Source organism: Phalangium opilio, unplaced genomic scaffold, assembly GCF_054372755.1.
Source record: "Phalangium opilio isolate 3A_F unplaced genomic scaffold, DU_Popi_V2 ptg000048l_1, whole genome shotgun sequence".
Taxonomy (NCBI): domain Eukaryota; kingdom Metazoa; phylum Arthropoda; class Arachnida; order Opiliones; family Phalangiidae; genus Phalangium; species Phalangium opilio.
This window is the reverse complement of record NW_028324170.1, coordinates 1077468-1094670: the sequence shown is the minus strand read 5'-3', so window position 1 is coordinate 1094670 and position 17203 is coordinate 1077468. Positions and strand designations below refer to the sequence as shown.

Here is a 17203-nt window from a genome sequence, read left to right as displayed (position 1 = left end):
ACACTCCTCCCCCCCCGGACGCACCTACTTATAAACCGTGATCGCTTTGAAATAGTGACCTTGATATACCATACAAATACAGGACCCTATTTTTAGCGCCCCCCCCCTTATAGGCGCTTAAATTTAAATAGCGAGTGATGAAGTTAATTTTTATTGCCCTTGATTTACTAGAACGTAAATCTTAATCTCTTGTTCGTATATACCGTATTATACAGGGTGTTTCTGATAAGTCTGCCAAAAATTAAGGGGGATGTTCTTTGGGAAATCAATGAAGTCCAAAATGAAACTTCTATCTCCATCTTTGCCACAAGGGACACTGTTTGCGAGTGTTTTAGTGATGTCCCCTTTATTAAATTAGAAATCATTGTCTTTGAACGGTTTCTTAATTTAAAATACTCCATCCAACTCGAAAACAGTGTCCCTTTTGGCAAAATGGCGATAGAAGTTACACTTTCGACTCAAAATCGCATAAAGAACATCACGCCCCTTAATTTATGGCAGACTTATCAGAAACACCCTTCATTGTAAGAAATCCCCCAGTTTTCCCATCTCCCTTAGGGTTTATAAGATCCGTGGCTTAATTATTGATTTTCGTGGTTGTCCTGGTTCCCGAGTTTGTCTGTATTCTGCTATTTCTAGGCATCTTTAGGACTTAGGCCCGTAGTCGTCGTGTTCTTCGTCGTCGTTTATTTAATACAAAATCGTAGCTATTTTTCTAGTAAATTTAATGAATGCATTAGGTGTGATAGCGTAGTCTAGTTTGGGGTTAGGATTTTTAGAAATTCGCGTGTAAGAAACGTTCGTTCGAGCTCCTTCAGTTTCAAATCTTTTCTTTTCTTCCGATATAATTGCAACGGGATATACGTTGAGGTTCGTAATGTAATCATAAATTATTAATTACATCCAATAACTTCAACGGGAACGTCAAGAAAACAATGTAGTCTTTGCATATCACTTATAGCTTTACCTACAAAACGTTCATTCAAAATCATAACACAAGCGTGTACTCCTGGACAAACCTCGAATTAGTTCAAGCAGATATCTTGTATCGCTTAGAAATATGAAAGAAGTTGGCACCGTTGAAGTACTTAACCCTTCTCAGGAAGATGTATTTAAACTCCTATGGAAAATCGACTATTTTCCGGACGTACCAACTAAGAAACGTAACGAATCCTACCGACGTTTGTCCTGTCTTCAAAGCCCATTCTTTAAACCTAAAACCAACGAAGACATTAATACGTACTTACCCAAAATTTGCCCCAATTCCGATTCCTTGGCTTGTCGAATGAAAGTAACAGTTGCTCGAAAGAAACCCACAACGACAACAAACGATGGTATCCATTATAAATTCTCCATTGGGAAGGTTCATACTGTTAACAACGTTGACGTTACCACGGTCTGTCAACCTGTCACCTTCGTAGTTAGGATGTTAAGCGGGGATACGTTGGAAATAGGTCGAGTTGACGAGCTAAAAGGGTCAAAGGTTAATATGCAGCATTTGTTAAAGACCCTGATTGTTTTGCCCAATAAAATAGGGCGTAATATTGGCGCTGAATCTTTACCAACGAACGTGACCGTCGAAGTCACTTTGAAAAAGAATGCAATGTCGAAAATAAATCGACACGAACAATTATTGTTTAAAATGTTGGGATTGGAATCGGACGATGAAGTTAATTCCAATTAAATATAAACATATTTAAAGTAACTATACTCGGTAAGTGTTAAACACTAGTCGGGGTAGTTACTGAATGGTGTGCTATACACTCCTTTTTAAGATCTATTCTTTGCCTTAATGACGTCTCCCATGACGCGTGTTACGTCATCCGGTCATGCATTACTGTTTATTTCATATCTACAGGTAGCTTTTAAAACTAATCCTACTACAATACTTCAGAAAATGCTTGACGATTTCTAAACATTTTCGAGTATTTTACACTGTTAATTGTTTTTTTAAACAAAAACATTTTACTACAATCCAAAAATGATTGACTGACGTTACCAAAGACATTATCCTTTTTCAAAATACAGCCTTTTACAGTGCCTTTACAGCACGTACTTAATGACGTCACCAGACCTAACTTGGAATTGTTAAAAGTTAATTAATAACAATTAAATATAAAACTTAAAAAGCGAAATCGAAAAAAGCTATGTAATAAATACCTATATGCACTTAAATTAAAATATTAATTACAAGTTATTACGAGTTGTTTTTTGAGATGCTTGGTTGTATGTGTTTTACTTCATACTGGGCACTATCCCAGTGCCCTTCATTTTCTTTTATGTCTATTTGCTTTTGATTATAGGCGAGTACGTAGACGTACCATTACCAAAAAACATTGATATCGGTTAGCAAAAATGACCCAATTCAAAAGTGTTACAGCCTTGTCGCGATGAATATTTAGGACACCAAACTATTTAGTCGATAACACCTCGATGAGTATAGATGTTCATTTTGCACATTTTATAAATGCGCTCGTGAAATGAACTCTCTTGTTATTTCCTATTACGTTCATCAAAATTAACGTTATGTTTAAACCACTCTTATTGGTTAACTTGATTATCGTAGAGCTGTTTAGAAGTGGTAAGTGTTTATTGATTTATTTCAAGGTGACAAACTTGTACATGGCTTTTAAATACGAACTGATATCGAAAGGATTTATTGTTAGAGGAGTTATTGTAAACGGTAAGCCTGTTTTTCCTAGTCGACCAACTCGGCTGAGGAAAAGGAGGGGCTAATTACTAGCAGAGTTTCTGTACAGCGATAAAATTATCGTTAAATTTAGGGCTTTTACGAATGCCACTTATGATCATTTTCAAACTTAAAGCAAAGCGCGGGTCCAGCGGATCCCCTACAAGTTGCCTTTCCTTACGAACTCCAGTTTTGGCTTGGCAGGATACATTTGTGGGCACTTATAAATCCCGCCCCCTAGCCTTTGCCAAGCCAAAACTGGGGTACAGAGGGAAAGTCGCCTTGTTGGGGACCCGCTGGACCCGCGCTTTGCTTTAAGCTTTTGAGAGTCAGTCTCGTGTTTGGGTCGGAGGAAGCTTTATACAAGTTTGTTTGTCCGTCAGTAATTTTGTTAAATTTCCTCAAAAACCTACAGGAACGTGCACTAGAAGAGTATATACGAGTAATATAGAAACAGGCGCGCAGTCAGGGACATCGGTGACGGCCAGCGGAAAGGGGGGAAGCAATGGAGAGAACGTGGGACAAGGAAGCGGAAGTGGATCCGCCAACAGTACAGGCCCGAATGCAAAGGCCGAAGCATTCGGTGGCGGTGGAGGTGGAAGTGTTGTAGATGGTGAAAAGAATGTGGGTTATGGACGTGGACGTGGGTCCGCCTCCTCTTCGTTTCATAGCGCCTCAGCATCGGCTTCTGGTGGTGGAATGGGTGTTGGTGATGCAAAGGGCTCTGGTCAAAGTCGTTCCTCAAGTGTGGGATCGTCGACGTCACTGTCCAATCAGAAAATAACAGGACCGGGGAAAACAGTTGACGCCAACGAAGAACCCGAGGAAACAGTTGACGTCAATGATCAGCCCGAGGAAACAGTTGACGTCAATGATCAGCCCGACGAAACTGTTGACGCCGACGAAGAACCCGAGGAAAAAGTTGACACCCCTGAAACGGACTGCGATAACGCAAGCAAAGAATCAATTGATGATAAACCTGCGAAGAACAACGCCATTTATAGAACTGAAGCTTCAAAAGTATTTCCAAATGGACTTTCAGTTTTCAAGGATAATAATCCTTTCGATGGAAGAAATTCAATTTTTGATAATACTTTTTTTCAAAAATAAAATTATTTTGTTAATGAATGGTACGCTAACTACGCTTTAAATTATTCACGAACTCGTGTTCACAACTTCACAATCAAACTATTCGATTTTTAATCACACAGAAAGTTACATGCTTGTATGCCTAGTTCATTTTTTATTAATCGAAAATTATTGTAATTGTACATATACGTATGCCTCATCGTATTTACTGCCTACTAGTGAAAGCTGGACAAATGGACAGTTGATTTATGAGAGAACCCTCGCTCGGGAAGTTTTCCTAGTCTATTTTATTTTCGAATTTTCGGTGCGTAAATATTGGCACATTGATTGGCAGCACTGCGTGGCTTAGTCTTGAAAAGTTGATGCCGTATTGCTCGGAGAGTCGGAATTTTATTTGAAATTAGTTCAATTCGAGAGTAAATTAACTCTACTTCTAAATTTAAGTCGAATATACCGTCTTAATTCCACGATAACGAAGTATATTGTATAGCATTTATATTGTCTGTTTTACAATTTAAGTAGTAGTAGGGTAGTAAGTCTGATTAGACAAAGGCTTAGAAGTATGGATGACAATGAACTTAAAGATAATAACATTCAAGATGATGACAAGTCCCTTTTAATTAATACTTCACAAGGTAACTATTTACCTTTTCATCATATTAGCCATTATTTTGAGAAGGTTTTCTCAAATGGGAATGGGATACTATTTTAGGGGTTGCTACTGTCATTTCTCCAGTTCAGGATGAAGCCATACTTGCTCAGGAAAAACAGATTGAGAAGGAAGTACGTTTTAGCTAACTAATAGTAATTAACTAAATTAAATACCCTCTGTAATCTTAAGATCGCGGAAGCTACTCCTTTAGTCGGACGCCTATGCCCTTTGGAACAATTAATTAATGAGTATTCTAATGATGACATTGTTTATCAACAAAAACTAAGAGTAAATAATGACATTTCTTGCCTTGACATAACTTCAATTATTTCTACTAAAATTTTGACTTCAAGGACTTACTGAAAAAATACAAGTCTTTAAGAAAAACTCGTCCTGATGGAAATTGTTTCTTTCGAGCAGTTAGTTTCGCATACTTTGAGATACTCACCTCTAATCGTGATGAGTTAGAAAGGTTAGTTATGATAAATATCCCGTGATCTTTGTGATATTCACACTCTTCTCAAATCCATATTGTTAAGATTTTACTCGTTAGCTGAAAAAAGTAAAGATGAACTTGTAGAATTAGGATTTCCAAAGTTCACCATTGAAGACTTTCATGATACGGTAAAATGCTTATTCAACATTTTGTAGTCAACTTTTATTTAACATAATCTTGATTTATTTATCTCAGTTCATGGAAGTGTTAGGCAAAGTGAAAAACAAAATATCCGTCACGGAACTAATTGACGTCTTTAATGATCAGAGTTTTTCCGATTACATTGTAGTTTATATGAGGTAATTTCACCTTGTAAATGACTGAAATGTATCGGTTTAATTTTATTGATTCTTTAAGATTATTAACGTCCGGTTATCTACAAAAGGAAGAATCTCATTTTCTGAGTTTTATCGAAGGCGAACGAACCATTAAAGAGTTCTGTCATCAAGAAGTTGAACCAATGTATCGCGAAAGTGATCATATTCACATAATAGCACTAACTTTGAGCTTGGGTATCGGAGTGCGTGTTCAATACATGGACAGAGGTGAAGGGGAAAGCGTTAACGCTCACGATTTCCCCGAAAATAAACCACCACTCGTACATTTGCTTTATCGACCAGGACACTATGATATTTTATATCAATGATCTCCGGAATTGAGTTAATTAACAATAACTCTAGATTTAACTTAATGGCAATGGAGCTTCTTTATCGTATTTTTATTTGCAATTATTGCGAATAATAAACGTTCAAATGATACTAACGAAATATTGTCAGATAAAATATTAATTTCAATTAAAAATTATTGATTTTCAAATTAAGTTTGTTTATTTCATTAAGGGTTAATCACGTTACATAATTTAAGGGGTTAATCACGTTACATGATTAAGGGGTTGCTATCAATACACATACACTTTGCATTTGTTAATTATTCAATATCTTCTGGTCTAACAGGATGTGCTAAGGGTATTACTGATTTTTTAAAAACATCTCTCGAAAGGGCTTTTCTCATATCAAAAGCGTCTTCATCAGGATCCCCTGAGTAATATTCCAAAACCCTCCGATAAACACTGTATCCTAATTGTTTGTACATATCAACAGCAACTTTGTTCGATACACGCACAAATAAGTCAACAAAAAATGCCCTTTTCCTGTGGATTTGAATTGTTTCCTTAGAAAATGGGGTTAAAGGTCACGTGTTTAGGCTTAATATTTACTTGTCGGATACTTGTTCTAAACCAGCCATAAGGGTTGCAGCTAAACCTAAACGTCTGTATTCTGGAGCTACTGTTAAAGCTGTGACGTGACCATGCCAGTTATCTCCTGGACCTTCTGCTTTTCCCATTACTGAAAAATTAAAAATATGATTATTCTTTATGAAGAGTGAAATTTTAGTATAAGCTGACGATGTTCCGTTTAGACGTTATGTTGTGGCACTTCTGGGTTAAGGATATGTAATAGTACGTACTTTAGGTTATTAACTTACTGTATCCCATAATGTCACCATTAGGAGCTTCAGAAACTTGGAAATATTCAGGCCAATGTGCCAGATATTGAAGGTAGAATGGTATACCATACTGAGGAATGATATAATTAAGGTTAATTAACCTTTTTTTATTATAATTATACGTTATAAACAACAAATAAGGATACAGTTTCGGTTAATGTGTCAAGGTTCCTACGAAAACAATGAAGGACAATTAGATTATTTTGCGTTTACGTATTATTAGCCCAAAAATAACGATACTTACACGTTATTAAAACGAAATAAATCGTCGCAAGTAAATTGCCTTACAGATGTCATAATTAAATACAAAGAAATAAGTGTAAAATGCAAGTTTTTTTAAGCAAAACAACACCCCTGTCAGGTTAAGCCTTGTCAATATGCACGACGCACGTGCCTTATAAGCAGACGACACTGGAGGATCTTCCCCCATTTCGGTGCCAGTGGCAGGTAGCCGCAGTATCGCAGCTTTTGTCTTTTGGCGGTCAGTGTCCGTTGCAGTTGCAGTTACGAATGTTAATTGAGAAATTAAGCGTTTACAGTTAATTAGAGTTAGTTAGAACTTTGGTAAATTATGACTTTTGAAGGTAAATCAATGAGTGATCAAAAATCGGAGGAGAAAAATAACCCTTATTTACCTGGGGCCGCTAGCCTTCTTCAAGAGCTTGACAGTACGTATCCTTGGCTTCTTTAGCTAACGAAACAACGCTTAACGCGGATTTAACTTTGTTTTAGAAAAACTTATGGTTCTTTTGAGAGATGGGAAAACTCTCATCGGATATTTGAGAAGCATAGATCAATTTGGTTAGGAATTTGTTTCAAGTCGTTGGAATTAGGGTTAACTATAATATGGTATTACAGCTAACTTAGTACTGCACAGGACAATTGAAAGAATTCACGTTGGCAATAAATATGGTGACATAACTAGGGGAATCGTCGTTGTACGAGGAGAAAATGTTGTTCTACTTGGAGAAATTGTAAGTTTGGGTCAGGTCTAATAGAAATCTAGCAGAAAAATTAGAGAAAAAGATCCACTGTTGACCGAAATCATGTATTTCGACCTCTTGTCACACTATATCTCAAAATGACCATATACTTTAGTTTAAGTCCATGATCACCATATGACCTTATGTGGTGACGTAGTGTTACAGTTTTATAGCCCTTATCCCTTACATATTTAACCCTTGGTCGACATTGCATGACATTAGTCAGTGACATATATCTTACACGATGTCACCCTTGATGGCTGTTGAAAAAGAAAGTTATTGCGTTTCCAGGACATGTTGAAGGAGAACGCATCCGGTTTGGAGCGTGTCTCAGTTGATGAGATATTAGAGGCTCAAAGAATTGAGCAGGAATTAAAACAGGAACAGGACAAAATCAGGTCCCGAGCTCTGAAAGAGAGAGGGCTCATTTACCAACTAGATACAACACAGGAGGACTTTTAATTTTCGACTTTTTACTGAATCAAACATTCTTTTTGCCAAAGTACGCGCAATAAAATGGTCCTAGAACGCGTTTAATCTTGCGCGAACGATAAAGAGGCTTACTTACTTTATTTAAGTTATTTGTACAAGTTGTATAAAACTATTTTTGTAAACAACACAAATAAATATCAAATGTCAAACAGCAAAAATTGCCGCAATACGTAACATTACAAACACGCAGTTTTATCATCGAAACTACCGTCATAAGGTGGTAAGATTCATAACCATAAGTGTATAATATATTTTGCCATAAGTATGATTCACTTCTTCTGCCTAAAGCTTAATTGCTTTGTGAACACACTGCTTTTGCCTTAAGAAGAGCAATAAATTGTTGATAGGTCTTCCATTCCCAAACCTAATCTGTCAGTAATCAGCGTCAAACTTATGGATTTTATAAACTTATGGTTTACTTAATATAAAAACGTCCTACCCTGGTTTCTGTACGTTGCATATTCACTGATTTTTGTTCACAGCACACGTATATAGCGTTTTTGGCAATTTTTCATCACTCCCAGCAATAATTTCTTGCATGTACTGTTTCCATTTTCTTTGACCTAGCACTAATTCTAATTTAAGTAATATTTTATTAATTATTGATTTTATTGCTGTAGATCTCCTTCCCTTAACGTAAAGGTAAAATTAAACTGAAACAATTCATCCTTTTCTTGTAAGTATTACTTTTATGTTAGATTGTGTAGAGGCTTTTCAAAAACTGTACATAGGCCTATGTTGTAGACTTAAACATAACATAACATAAACAGTAAACACACAAAAGTTTTTGGTAAATTTACAGCATTTTATTTTACACAACACTTTCATGTAAAAAGGGAGCGTACTTTTAATTATTTACACTTAACGAAGGACTAGAAAAAAAAAGGAGTATATTGAATTTAATTAATATTAACAATCCTAATTGTCTTCAAAAAGGAATAACTCTTATACTTCTAAGAAATTTAAAAGAAAAAGGCACCGAGCGATTTAACGTTATTTACTTTTACAAACTGAAATTTATTGTAAACGCCCCCTGCATTTTGGATGGCCCCCTAATTAGGCAAAAGACTAATTAAGAAATAGTTTTTATTTTTCCCAAAATCCTTCGTTCTTTGGACCAACAAAATTAAAAAAAAATAGGAAACTGTGAAAATATTTACAACGGAAGCAGGGAGGGGTAGTTTTCTTTCTACTGTAATAACATTTTTTTTTTTTTTTTTGGTCCCTACAAGTATCGTAAAACTAAGGAATGATAGTTTAACATTTAAATTTGACACGTAATGTATATCAGTCACGCTGGGGGTTTTAATTGAGCCGCGGAACCTTCTTGCGAATCGCAATCGGATCCGGAACTTGAAAAACGTTGTGATAAGGTCCTTCGTCTACGATGGCGGGCGTAGATTTCGGGTTCTGGTTGAAAAGCCTTGAATAATGGGTGCTTTTTTATCTCCAACGCGGATGGCCTTTCTAAGGGATTGTGGGATAGCATCTTTTTCACTAAGGCACACTAGAAATGTGATACAGTGGGAGAGAATTAGAAAAAAAAAACGTATGTTACCGAACTGTTCTCACGTTAAAAGTATTGAACGAAACATTGTAAAACTCCCGAAAAACCCACAAAATCTTGCGAACAAACCCAATAAAACGGTATGAAAACCCACTTAAACCCTTCATCAAACCCAGCTTAAGGCCATGGATGAAATAGTGTCAGTCTAAGCTAAAAAAGTATACAATTCTTACCTCATCTGGAAAATTTGTAACAAAATCTTTGGGAAAAACGTGTTTTTTCACGTTGAACATAACATCTCCTCTTTCCATTTGCGTTCGAAATGGAGTTAAAAGCTCAAACAGAATCAAGCCCAAAGAAAATATATCAACTTTTTGGCTATAAGGTTGCCCAGCGATCTAAATACAATAGAAATGGCCTTAGGAATGTTTGTTCGATGTGTGTGTGTTAACGGTAGTAAGACGCACGATACCTGCTCGGGACTCATATAAAGTTGGGTGCCAACTTGATTAGTATGTCGCGAAGATTTGTTACTTATTTCCGAGGAATTTTTCCCCGAATTTTCCGATGGTGTGTGAACTTCGTTTTCAGTTAAAGCCGTGACCAAACCAAAGTCACCGACTTTGATCACACCATCAACAGAGAAGAAAATATTTGACGGCTAAATTTAAAATTAGTTTTAAAAATATAGCGGAATGTTACGAAATATTAGCGATAATAGATAAATCAATTACTTTTAGGTCTCTGTGCATTAAATTAAAATCGTGAACGTATTGGACCGCACTGACAATCTGGTCGAAAATATCGAGAACTTCGTCGCGTTCTCTGTTGATATTCGTTACTAACCAGTCTTTTAGGGTTTCTTTACGACATAACTGCATCTAAACGTGTTTTAAATGATATATTTAATATCGACGCCCGAACTTTAATAGAAAAAACCATTAACTAACCTGAATGTAGAGGTACAGTTTAAGTGGAGCTTCCACCGAAGAACTGTTTGATTTTAGCTGAAGATCTTTTGGTCGAATCTTTTGTTGCAATGAAATATCTTCTATTAACTGATCATCTAGTGATAGGTACTGTTCTTCAGTACTGGAACTATGATCGGCGCAACCGGAATCCTCATTTTTAACTAACGAATCAATTATGAGGTTTATTTGTTTTAATGGTGATTTACTAAATGGAACTGGTAAATTAAGATCGTGCGAATTTGATTCGCTGCTTTCATTATCACCGTCTATAAAGCATAATTATCAACGAATTACGCAATTGAAATTAGTTAAACTTCATTAACTTACATCCATTTATCGAGTTTAGTAAACTCGATTTATTGTTTTTATCCAAATTATTTTGGAAAACGACTTCGAACGAGTCGTTGTTACTAATGTCCTCTCTTTGGAAGCTAAACGATCCCGATCCACTTTCCTCCATTGAGTTTTTCGTTATATTAAGAGTGTTGTTGCTTAAGCTGTCAGTTGTTAAACCATCCCAACGTCTAAATGGATTGTTGTCTTTCAATTTCTCCAGATTTCTCTTAATCAAAACTGGGGACAACGATTTTGGGGGCGCCGAACTAGCCATGGATGGCGTAGGACTATTGAAAGTACTCATGATTTGACTTCTATTTAACAACGAAGAAGAAATCAACACGTGTCTCTGGAATGTAAGATAACGGGTAAACTTACCCTTCTTCCCATTGTTGATCCTGTTGTTCTTGCCAACCATGTGGTGGGGTTTCTTGCCACGCGTTAAAATAGCGTACAATTCCGGAATGATCGAGCTTAGCTAATGCTCTCACTTCCCGCATTACTTTCTCTTGCGCCTCTTGACTATCAGGTAGCAAAATTCGTTTCACAGCGTAGTGACAATCGTCAATTTTATTGCGCGCTTCGAAAACTACTCCGAAACCTCCTTTACCAAGACGTTGAATTGGTTCGAAGTCAGTTGTATATCTATAAGCACGTTCAGTTGTTCAAACACAATGGTTGCGACAACAGGTTATTTAACGTACCTTGATTTAAACTCGCACGGATATGGTACAACGATTCCATTTGGTGGTGATACTTCGGTTGTTAAACTATCGGGACATTCCGAACGATTCGATATTGTTGATTTACTGACAACTTCAACTGGTGTCGATACTTGACTGCCAGAACTGCTTTTCTCCGCTATGAGTTTCTTCTTTATCTTTTTAACAGCTCGACGAGTATACAGGACGTGAAACAAGATCGACGTTGCCAAACTGATAGTGCATACTTCTTTCCACCAATGCCAAAATGAAAATATAGGGCTCATAATGTAATAAGTTGTATGTGTTTCTTCCGAAGTGACGGGGTCTTCCGATTTAGGGCATGTTACATTGTTTTCGATTGTCGAACGTAAGTTTGTGCTTCCGTACAAATAGAAGCCACTGTCTGAAATGCGATCAAGTGTGTCTAGATTTGTTCGGAATTAAACGACAGGACAGGAGGAAATTACCATAAGGATAATCCAAGAAGTCGTCTTGTTTCAGAACGAGAGCATTTGAGATCTTTTCAGCTCGGGATTTTGTGTGATCAATCATTAACGGTCGTTCTTTGCCGTGATTTATATAGGGTGTTCTACTTTGACCTGAATTTTTGATCGAGTTTTATTTCATTTGATCACCGATACGTTCTACAGGGTTGCCACAATTTATCCCTGACTTTCCCCAATTCTCTGACAATTTTAGGGTGCAATACTGAAACGTACATCGATAACCCAAGACATTTTCCCCACTAATGTCCCTGACATATCCCTGACCTGTGGCAACCCGCGCTATAGTTTCAATACCTGTAACTACATAAGGTTTCCATTCTATTGTCGGAAGAGCAGCTTGCGAGTTCTGTGTCGGAAATTGGTTGATAGCGCCTTGAATGCTACTTTTTAGTTCCCCCGATTGTTGAATGTAAAGCTGTTGATGATGGCGTCCCAAATATAACAACGGGTTATGATTCTTGTCGATCAATTTATTCTGAAGTCCCATCACCCGGTTTTGGTCGAATAAGTTGATCACGTCTAGTTTATTGTCTTTCAAATGCCATGCATGAACAATGGGCGCTTCGAACTATATATCCCCAACAAAACGAGGAAATACGTTAAGAACTTGTCGAAAACCGCTCGCTCGCAAGCAATTGTACTCGAAAATTTTTTTATCGTGAATTTAGCAACAAAACAATGGACGCAAATGATTTGACTTTCATTGTTCGAAATTTTGAACAAAACAATGTATTGACGTAGTGTTACATGAAAACTCATGTTATAGTTAAAAATACTTTATTTTTCTCTCGTTTCCATATGATAATATTAGTTTATGTTATGCATTACGCGTTATTGGTAGCCCGTGTTCAAATAAAGTAACTGCGCGTAAAAGCGAAAGTGATACGAAATTAAATGTATCAACTTACCTTATGCGTCCAAAATACGAAATTTCTTGCATTGCTAACCAAAGCAACTATCCCATCAGGAACAGCCACTTTGACTTGTCTGTCCCCCGTTTCTTTTTCATCTTCGTCGGTAGTTTCGTCCAAAGTAACTGGACCATTGTGACTAATGCCTCCTGTACAGTCTGCCTCTAATTTCTCCAAGAATGCAATTTGATGTTCGCTAACGCTAAAATTCCATCTTTCTTCACCCGTTCTCGGTGTGACTGCTCGGACTGTTTGAGTCATTCTTCTGACAACCAGGACATCTTCCTGTTCGCTAATTGCGTCTCCTGTTGTATGACATCCACTCATAGAGCAAGAATACCTTAACTGCAACGTCAAATATTATAGCAACAGTGTTTTCGTTCTCAAAACATTTTCAATCTACGCACTTTTCCGGTGCCTAAATTTATGCCATAACTATTTGAATCCTTTCCACCGGAAATAATCACGTCATCACCGAGTTTAAAAGAACTCTTCAGTAAAGTGTCGGCAGAAACTGCGATGGGTTCTACCGTTTTTCCATTGAATTTGAAAAGGTTTCCATCAAGAGATGGTACTAAACGTATGGACTGTCCTTTACTGGTCATCTATATGGATTATACATTAACATCAGGATTTTCTAACTAACAATTCGAAACCTACCTCCAAGCGAGTAATGCTCGATGACAACATAGATTCAGACCCCGTATTGTGACTCCAAATCATTTTTCCTCCGTCATTGGGGTCCAAAGCGGACAGTTGTCCATCCAGGGTACTGACCAGTAGCAGTTCCTTGAAACTGGAAATACGCAACATAAAGTTGTAACACGCGATAGTATAAATGGTTTAACTATTTAGCTACCTCTTTTCATTATCGGAAGGCAAGGAGGCATTGTCTTCAGAGGATGGATGACTCGATGGTCTAATATTGCAATCTGGCAATTGCTTTACTACACACGATCCACCTCGAATCAAAGCACATATGTATACTATAGCCAAACATACTCCTGATGTGGCTATAATGCGCAGTTTTAACATGATGTTGACGCCAACGTAAAGCTACGTTCTTTTTAAGACACCACCATCGAGTAGGTAATTGACCAGAACAACTGGCCAACTGTCCAAAAACCCTATAAGATAATGCATACGTTGTAGGATTGTGTGGGGATAAAGCCTCAAGTGTGAAAGTGCTCTAAAAGGTTATTCGACTAAGAATTCGGAAGCCCGAGTCTGACACGCTCAGACATGATTTATTTGCATGTGCAAGTGAACGTCCCCTCTATGAACATGGCGCGCCTTATGATTACACTTAAGTCGCACTGATGCATATTTAAGTCGGACAGTTATTTGCCAGGGAACCTCCCCTTTATTTACAAATATGGCTAGCGGTATGATTACACGTAAGGCGAAATGAAACGCGATTAATTTTATAAACACCGACGATCTTTGTTATTGCGTAATTGGCCTAATTACTTAGAAAATGGCGGAAACAGGTGAAAATAAACGGTATACATTCGTATGTAATAGTGTAAATCACTTATTTGGCATCGTATCAATTGTTTCTTACCTACAAAACAGCTTATATTTGTGTTTAATCCTTGTTTAAACAAGTCCTCGTGGCCTTGACACTTATTCAGGCACAAAGATACAAGCCTTACACTAACTTAACCACCAAAATTTAGCCTTCGAAACACCTAACCCTAAACATACCACAATTGCCTAGGTTAGGGTTACAGTTGATTTCAGTTTTCGATGTTTGTTAATAATTTTACGCGGAATTCCTTCTGGGAAATTAACTAATGGTTGGGGGGATGATTCACTCTGTCCCGTAAACGAGTAACAACATGTTGTCGTTCGCTGGTATAATACGAAGTTTCTATAAGAACCTTGGGTATGACGTTTCACTGTGGATATCAGACGATGCTGTGACGTGTATCTTATGTGGCTGAACATAACCTAACCTGTTCTGAAACTACTACCGAATTTATGTAGTTGTAAACACAGCTTTGCTATAGGGTTTGTGTAGGGTTTCTTTCGCTCCAAATTCAAATATTGATAAAGAAGGAGGAAGGGTATTAGCACTCTATGTTAACTTCCAATAGAGGTTTATACACTCAAAGGCGAGAAACTGACGACGCACTAACTAATCTTATCTTTAATGCCGAGTTTTGGTGGTTTCGTCTTGAAGTTGCGCGAAATCACGTTTTCATGAATTACCGCAGCATTTACAAGAATTCACCTCCTGAATTCAAATGTCTTTTAAAAAGATTTGTTCTTTACACCCAAGACGATGTTATATAATTATCGGGATATACCACCCGTGAATTGGCGTCATATTGCACCGGAAATGACCATATCCCCTTCCTATCAAATTCGACTGGAATCGGACATTGGTCAATTTCCTAGTAAAGAAATCGGAAACTAATCTAGGAAACTCTTCCAACATTATATCCGTCAAAGTAGCTTAAAATCGAGAGGCATACGGTCTTGAATTGCATTAGTTTACCTTCGACATTGGTCAGAGCGCTGTCAAAGACCCAAAAATCATGTTTTCGCGAAGTTACCACAGTATTTTAATACTAGTTCTACGGGGTTATTGGCTCCATAGTTTTGGCTGGGTGGGTGGGAATATTCTTCGCGATAACGCGCGCATTTCTACGGATTTTGACGTTCAAATTAATTCTAATTACGTACCACCGTTACTTTTGGAACTTTACGACCAAATGACTCAAGGAAAGCGGGACAAGTGTTTGGATAAAGTAGTTCAAACTATTTTAGCCAAAGGTTAGTAATCCAAATTTTTGTTTAAATGAAGAATAATCGGGGCTTTTTTACTGAAATATTTACCGGTTTTATGTTATATCAGGGCAGCTAGAGATTAGGGAAACCTAGGAAAGTCAGGGAATTTGATTTTAGTGGTGAAGGGTTGATTTGTTATAATTTTTGCTTTGAATATGGGAAAATCGCGGGAAATAGTTGAGGGAAAACTTGGGTGGATATGAACTTGAATTTTAATATGTAAATTTTGTGGCAACCCTTTTATTAAGAAGTTAGCAAACCTAGGCGCTAAAGGACTATTAATAATTAATCGTATTTATTAGAAATTGAAGTGACAACTGATGGAAATACTATAATCAAATTTTCGGCCAATTTGAAAGAACCCGAAACGGAAATACATAATTCGGAACTACATCTAGAGTTTGCGGGACCCACGAATAACTTCGGACGCGTTCAACTAACGACCTCGGTAGACTTTATCGTAGCGATGAAACGTTCCAACTTCACAAACCGTATGCAATCAAATACGGAAATCTACCAATTGACGGACATAATGAGAAATCAATCGTCTCAAATTGATTTTAAGTTTGTTCGGGAAACGGATGGTGACGACACCGAAGTAAAACACGCGTTTATAATATTCATGGAGAAAAGACATTGTAATGAAGTACCCCCGGAAGAAACTACACCAAAGAACAGACGCCGAAGAAGTCTTAGCGCGACGAACAGTTTCACTGGTTGTCGTCGAACGTCCGAAATGGTCTATTTTAGTGTAAGTAAATTTAAATTGTTGTTACAACGCTGCTATTGAAAATAGGCCTAAATATATTGGGGGAGAACTTGATCACAAATTGTTTTGGCAAAGCTGCTACTGAAATAGGCCTAAATTATTGAAGAATCGCAAAATTGTAGATTGCATTTTTTTTAACATTTATTCTACTGAAAACAGGCCTAAAATTCTGGGAATATGTTTTGTCAACCCTGTTATTATGCAACTGAAAAATCCATAAATCTTAATTCAAAAATTTTCTCGTTCATCCAGGATATAGGATGGGACAACTGGATAATCCAACCAACTGCTTATCAAAAATACCGTTGCGAAGGAGGTTGTCGTTTTCCAACAATAACTCAACATACCGTGAAGTCCTCGAAAGTTGCCTTAATCCACGCGATGCTGTTCGATAGACGCCAGCGCGAAACCTCAGCCTATTGCGCACCCTCAAAATTGTCAAGTCTTACCATGCTCTATAGAGATTCCAATAATCATGACGTCATACATTTCGGCGAATATCCTGAACTCGTAGTCGATTCGTGCGCCTGCGTTTGAATGTTGTTGCAATTTTATTTATTTATAATGGTTATTTATATTCACGCATTGGTGGATTGAATAAATTAAATTTTAAATCGTTTTTATTCATTTGTGGCTTAATTAAAGTAATTCAAAACGTTGTCATGATCATGACCTTATCCCGTGGGGGGAGCAATTATGCCTTGACAATCTTGTTTTTGCAGGCATATTCTTGGAGTAATAAAACTGGAGTCGCATCGGTCAAAGCAAATAATTCGATGATAGTTTAATATAATAC

At 37.2% G+C, this 17203-nt stretch overlaps 6 protein-coding genes across 7 annotated transcripts; 4 read left to right on the top strand and 2 right to left on the bottom strand.

The window, feature by feature from the left end:
- The first annotated feature begins 78 nt into the window (after positions 1 to 78).
- Positions 79 to 2902, top strand: LOC149673547 (uncharacterized). The gene is made up of 2 exons (XM_089839127.1): positions 79 to 870; positions 962 to 2902. The coding sequence occupies exon 2, from the start codon at positions 1061 to 1063 to the stop codon at positions 1682 to 1684; it is 624 nt and encodes a 207-aa protein (XP_089695253.1). The 5' UTR covers positions 79 to 870; positions 962 to 1060; the 3' UTR covers positions 1685 to 2902.
- Positions 2903 to 4037: 1135 nt separating this feature from the next.
- On the top strand, positions 4038 to 5742 carry LOC149673546 (ubiquitin thioesterase OTUB1). Its single transcript, XM_089839121.1, has 7 exons — positions 4038 to 4413; positions 4491 to 4561; positions 4620 to 4718; positions 4784 to 4902; positions 4970 to 5054; positions 5122 to 5225; positions 5284 to 5742. Exons 1-7 carry the CDS (start codon positions 4341 to 4343, stop codon positions 5570 to 5572), a joined length of 840 nt encoding a protein of 279 aa, XP_089695247.1. The 5' UTR covers positions 4038 to 4340; the 3' UTR covers positions 5573 to 5742.
- Positions 5630 to 6816, bottom strand: Naa20A (N-alpha-acetyltransferase 20 A). The gene is made up of 5 exons (XM_089839129.1): positions 6677 to 6816; positions 6579 to 6603; positions 6412 to 6502; positions 6143 to 6272; positions 5630 to 6076 (listed from the first exon to the last, which is right to left on the bottom strand). Exons 1-5 carry the CDS (start codon positions 6727 to 6729, stop codon positions 5854 to 5856), a joined length of 522 nt encoding a protein of 173 aa, XP_089695255.1. The 5' UTR covers positions 6730 to 6816; the 3' UTR covers positions 5630 to 5853.
- A 42-nt stretch (positions 6817 to 6858) lies between these two features.
- LSm1 (U6 snRNA-associated Sm-like protein LSm1) lies at positions 6859 to 8065 on the top strand. Its single transcript, XM_089839130.1, has 4 exons — positions 6859 to 7100; positions 7165 to 7233; positions 7291 to 7406; positions 7707 to 8065. The coding sequence occupies exons 1-4, from the start codon at positions 7004 to 7006 to the stop codon at positions 7875 to 7877; spliced, it is 453 nt and encodes a 150-aa protein (XP_089695256.1). The 5' UTR covers positions 6859 to 7003; the 3' UTR covers positions 7878 to 8065.
- A 626-nt stretch (positions 8066 to 8691) lies between these two features.
- Positions 8692 to 14721, bottom strand: LOC149673543 (eukaryotic translation initiation factor 2-alpha kinase 3-like). Of its 2 annotated transcripts, none has more exons than XM_089839108.1 (15): positions 14407 to 14721; positions 13702 to 13969; positions 13503 to 13638; positions 13250 to 13447; positions 12840 to 13187; positions 12226 to 12499; positions 11893 to 12024; positions 11426 to 11828; positions 11100 to 11366; positions 10713 to 11035; positions 10365 to 10546; positions 10149 to 10295; positions 9887 to 10075; positions 9648 to 9812; positions 8692 to 9414 (listed from the first exon to the last, which is right to left on the bottom strand). In XM_089839108.1, the coding sequence occupies exons 2-15, from the start codon at positions 13875 to 13877 to the stop codon at positions 9199 to 9201; spliced, it is 3156 nt and encodes a 1051-aa protein (XP_089695234.1). In that variant the 5' UTR covers positions 13878 to 13969; positions 14407 to 14721; the 3' UTR covers positions 8692 to 9198. The 2 variants fall into 2 exon arrangements, with proteins under 2 accessions (XP_089695234.1, XP_089695232.1); XM_089839106.1 differs by having other exon boundaries at positions 10365 to 10651; positions 14407 to 14720.
- A 508-nt stretch (positions 14722 to 15229) lies between these two features.
- LOC149673542 (uncharacterized) lies at positions 15230 to 17031 on the top strand. The gene is made up of 3 exons (XM_089839120.1): positions 15230 to 15623; positions 15941 to 16389; positions 16660 to 17031. Exons 1-3 carry the CDS (start codon positions 15386 to 15388, stop codon positions 16942 to 16944), a joined length of 972 nt encoding a protein of 323 aa, XP_089695246.1. The 5' UTR covers positions 15230 to 15385; the 3' UTR covers positions 16945 to 17031.
- Positions 17032 to 17203: the final 172 nt, after the last annotated feature.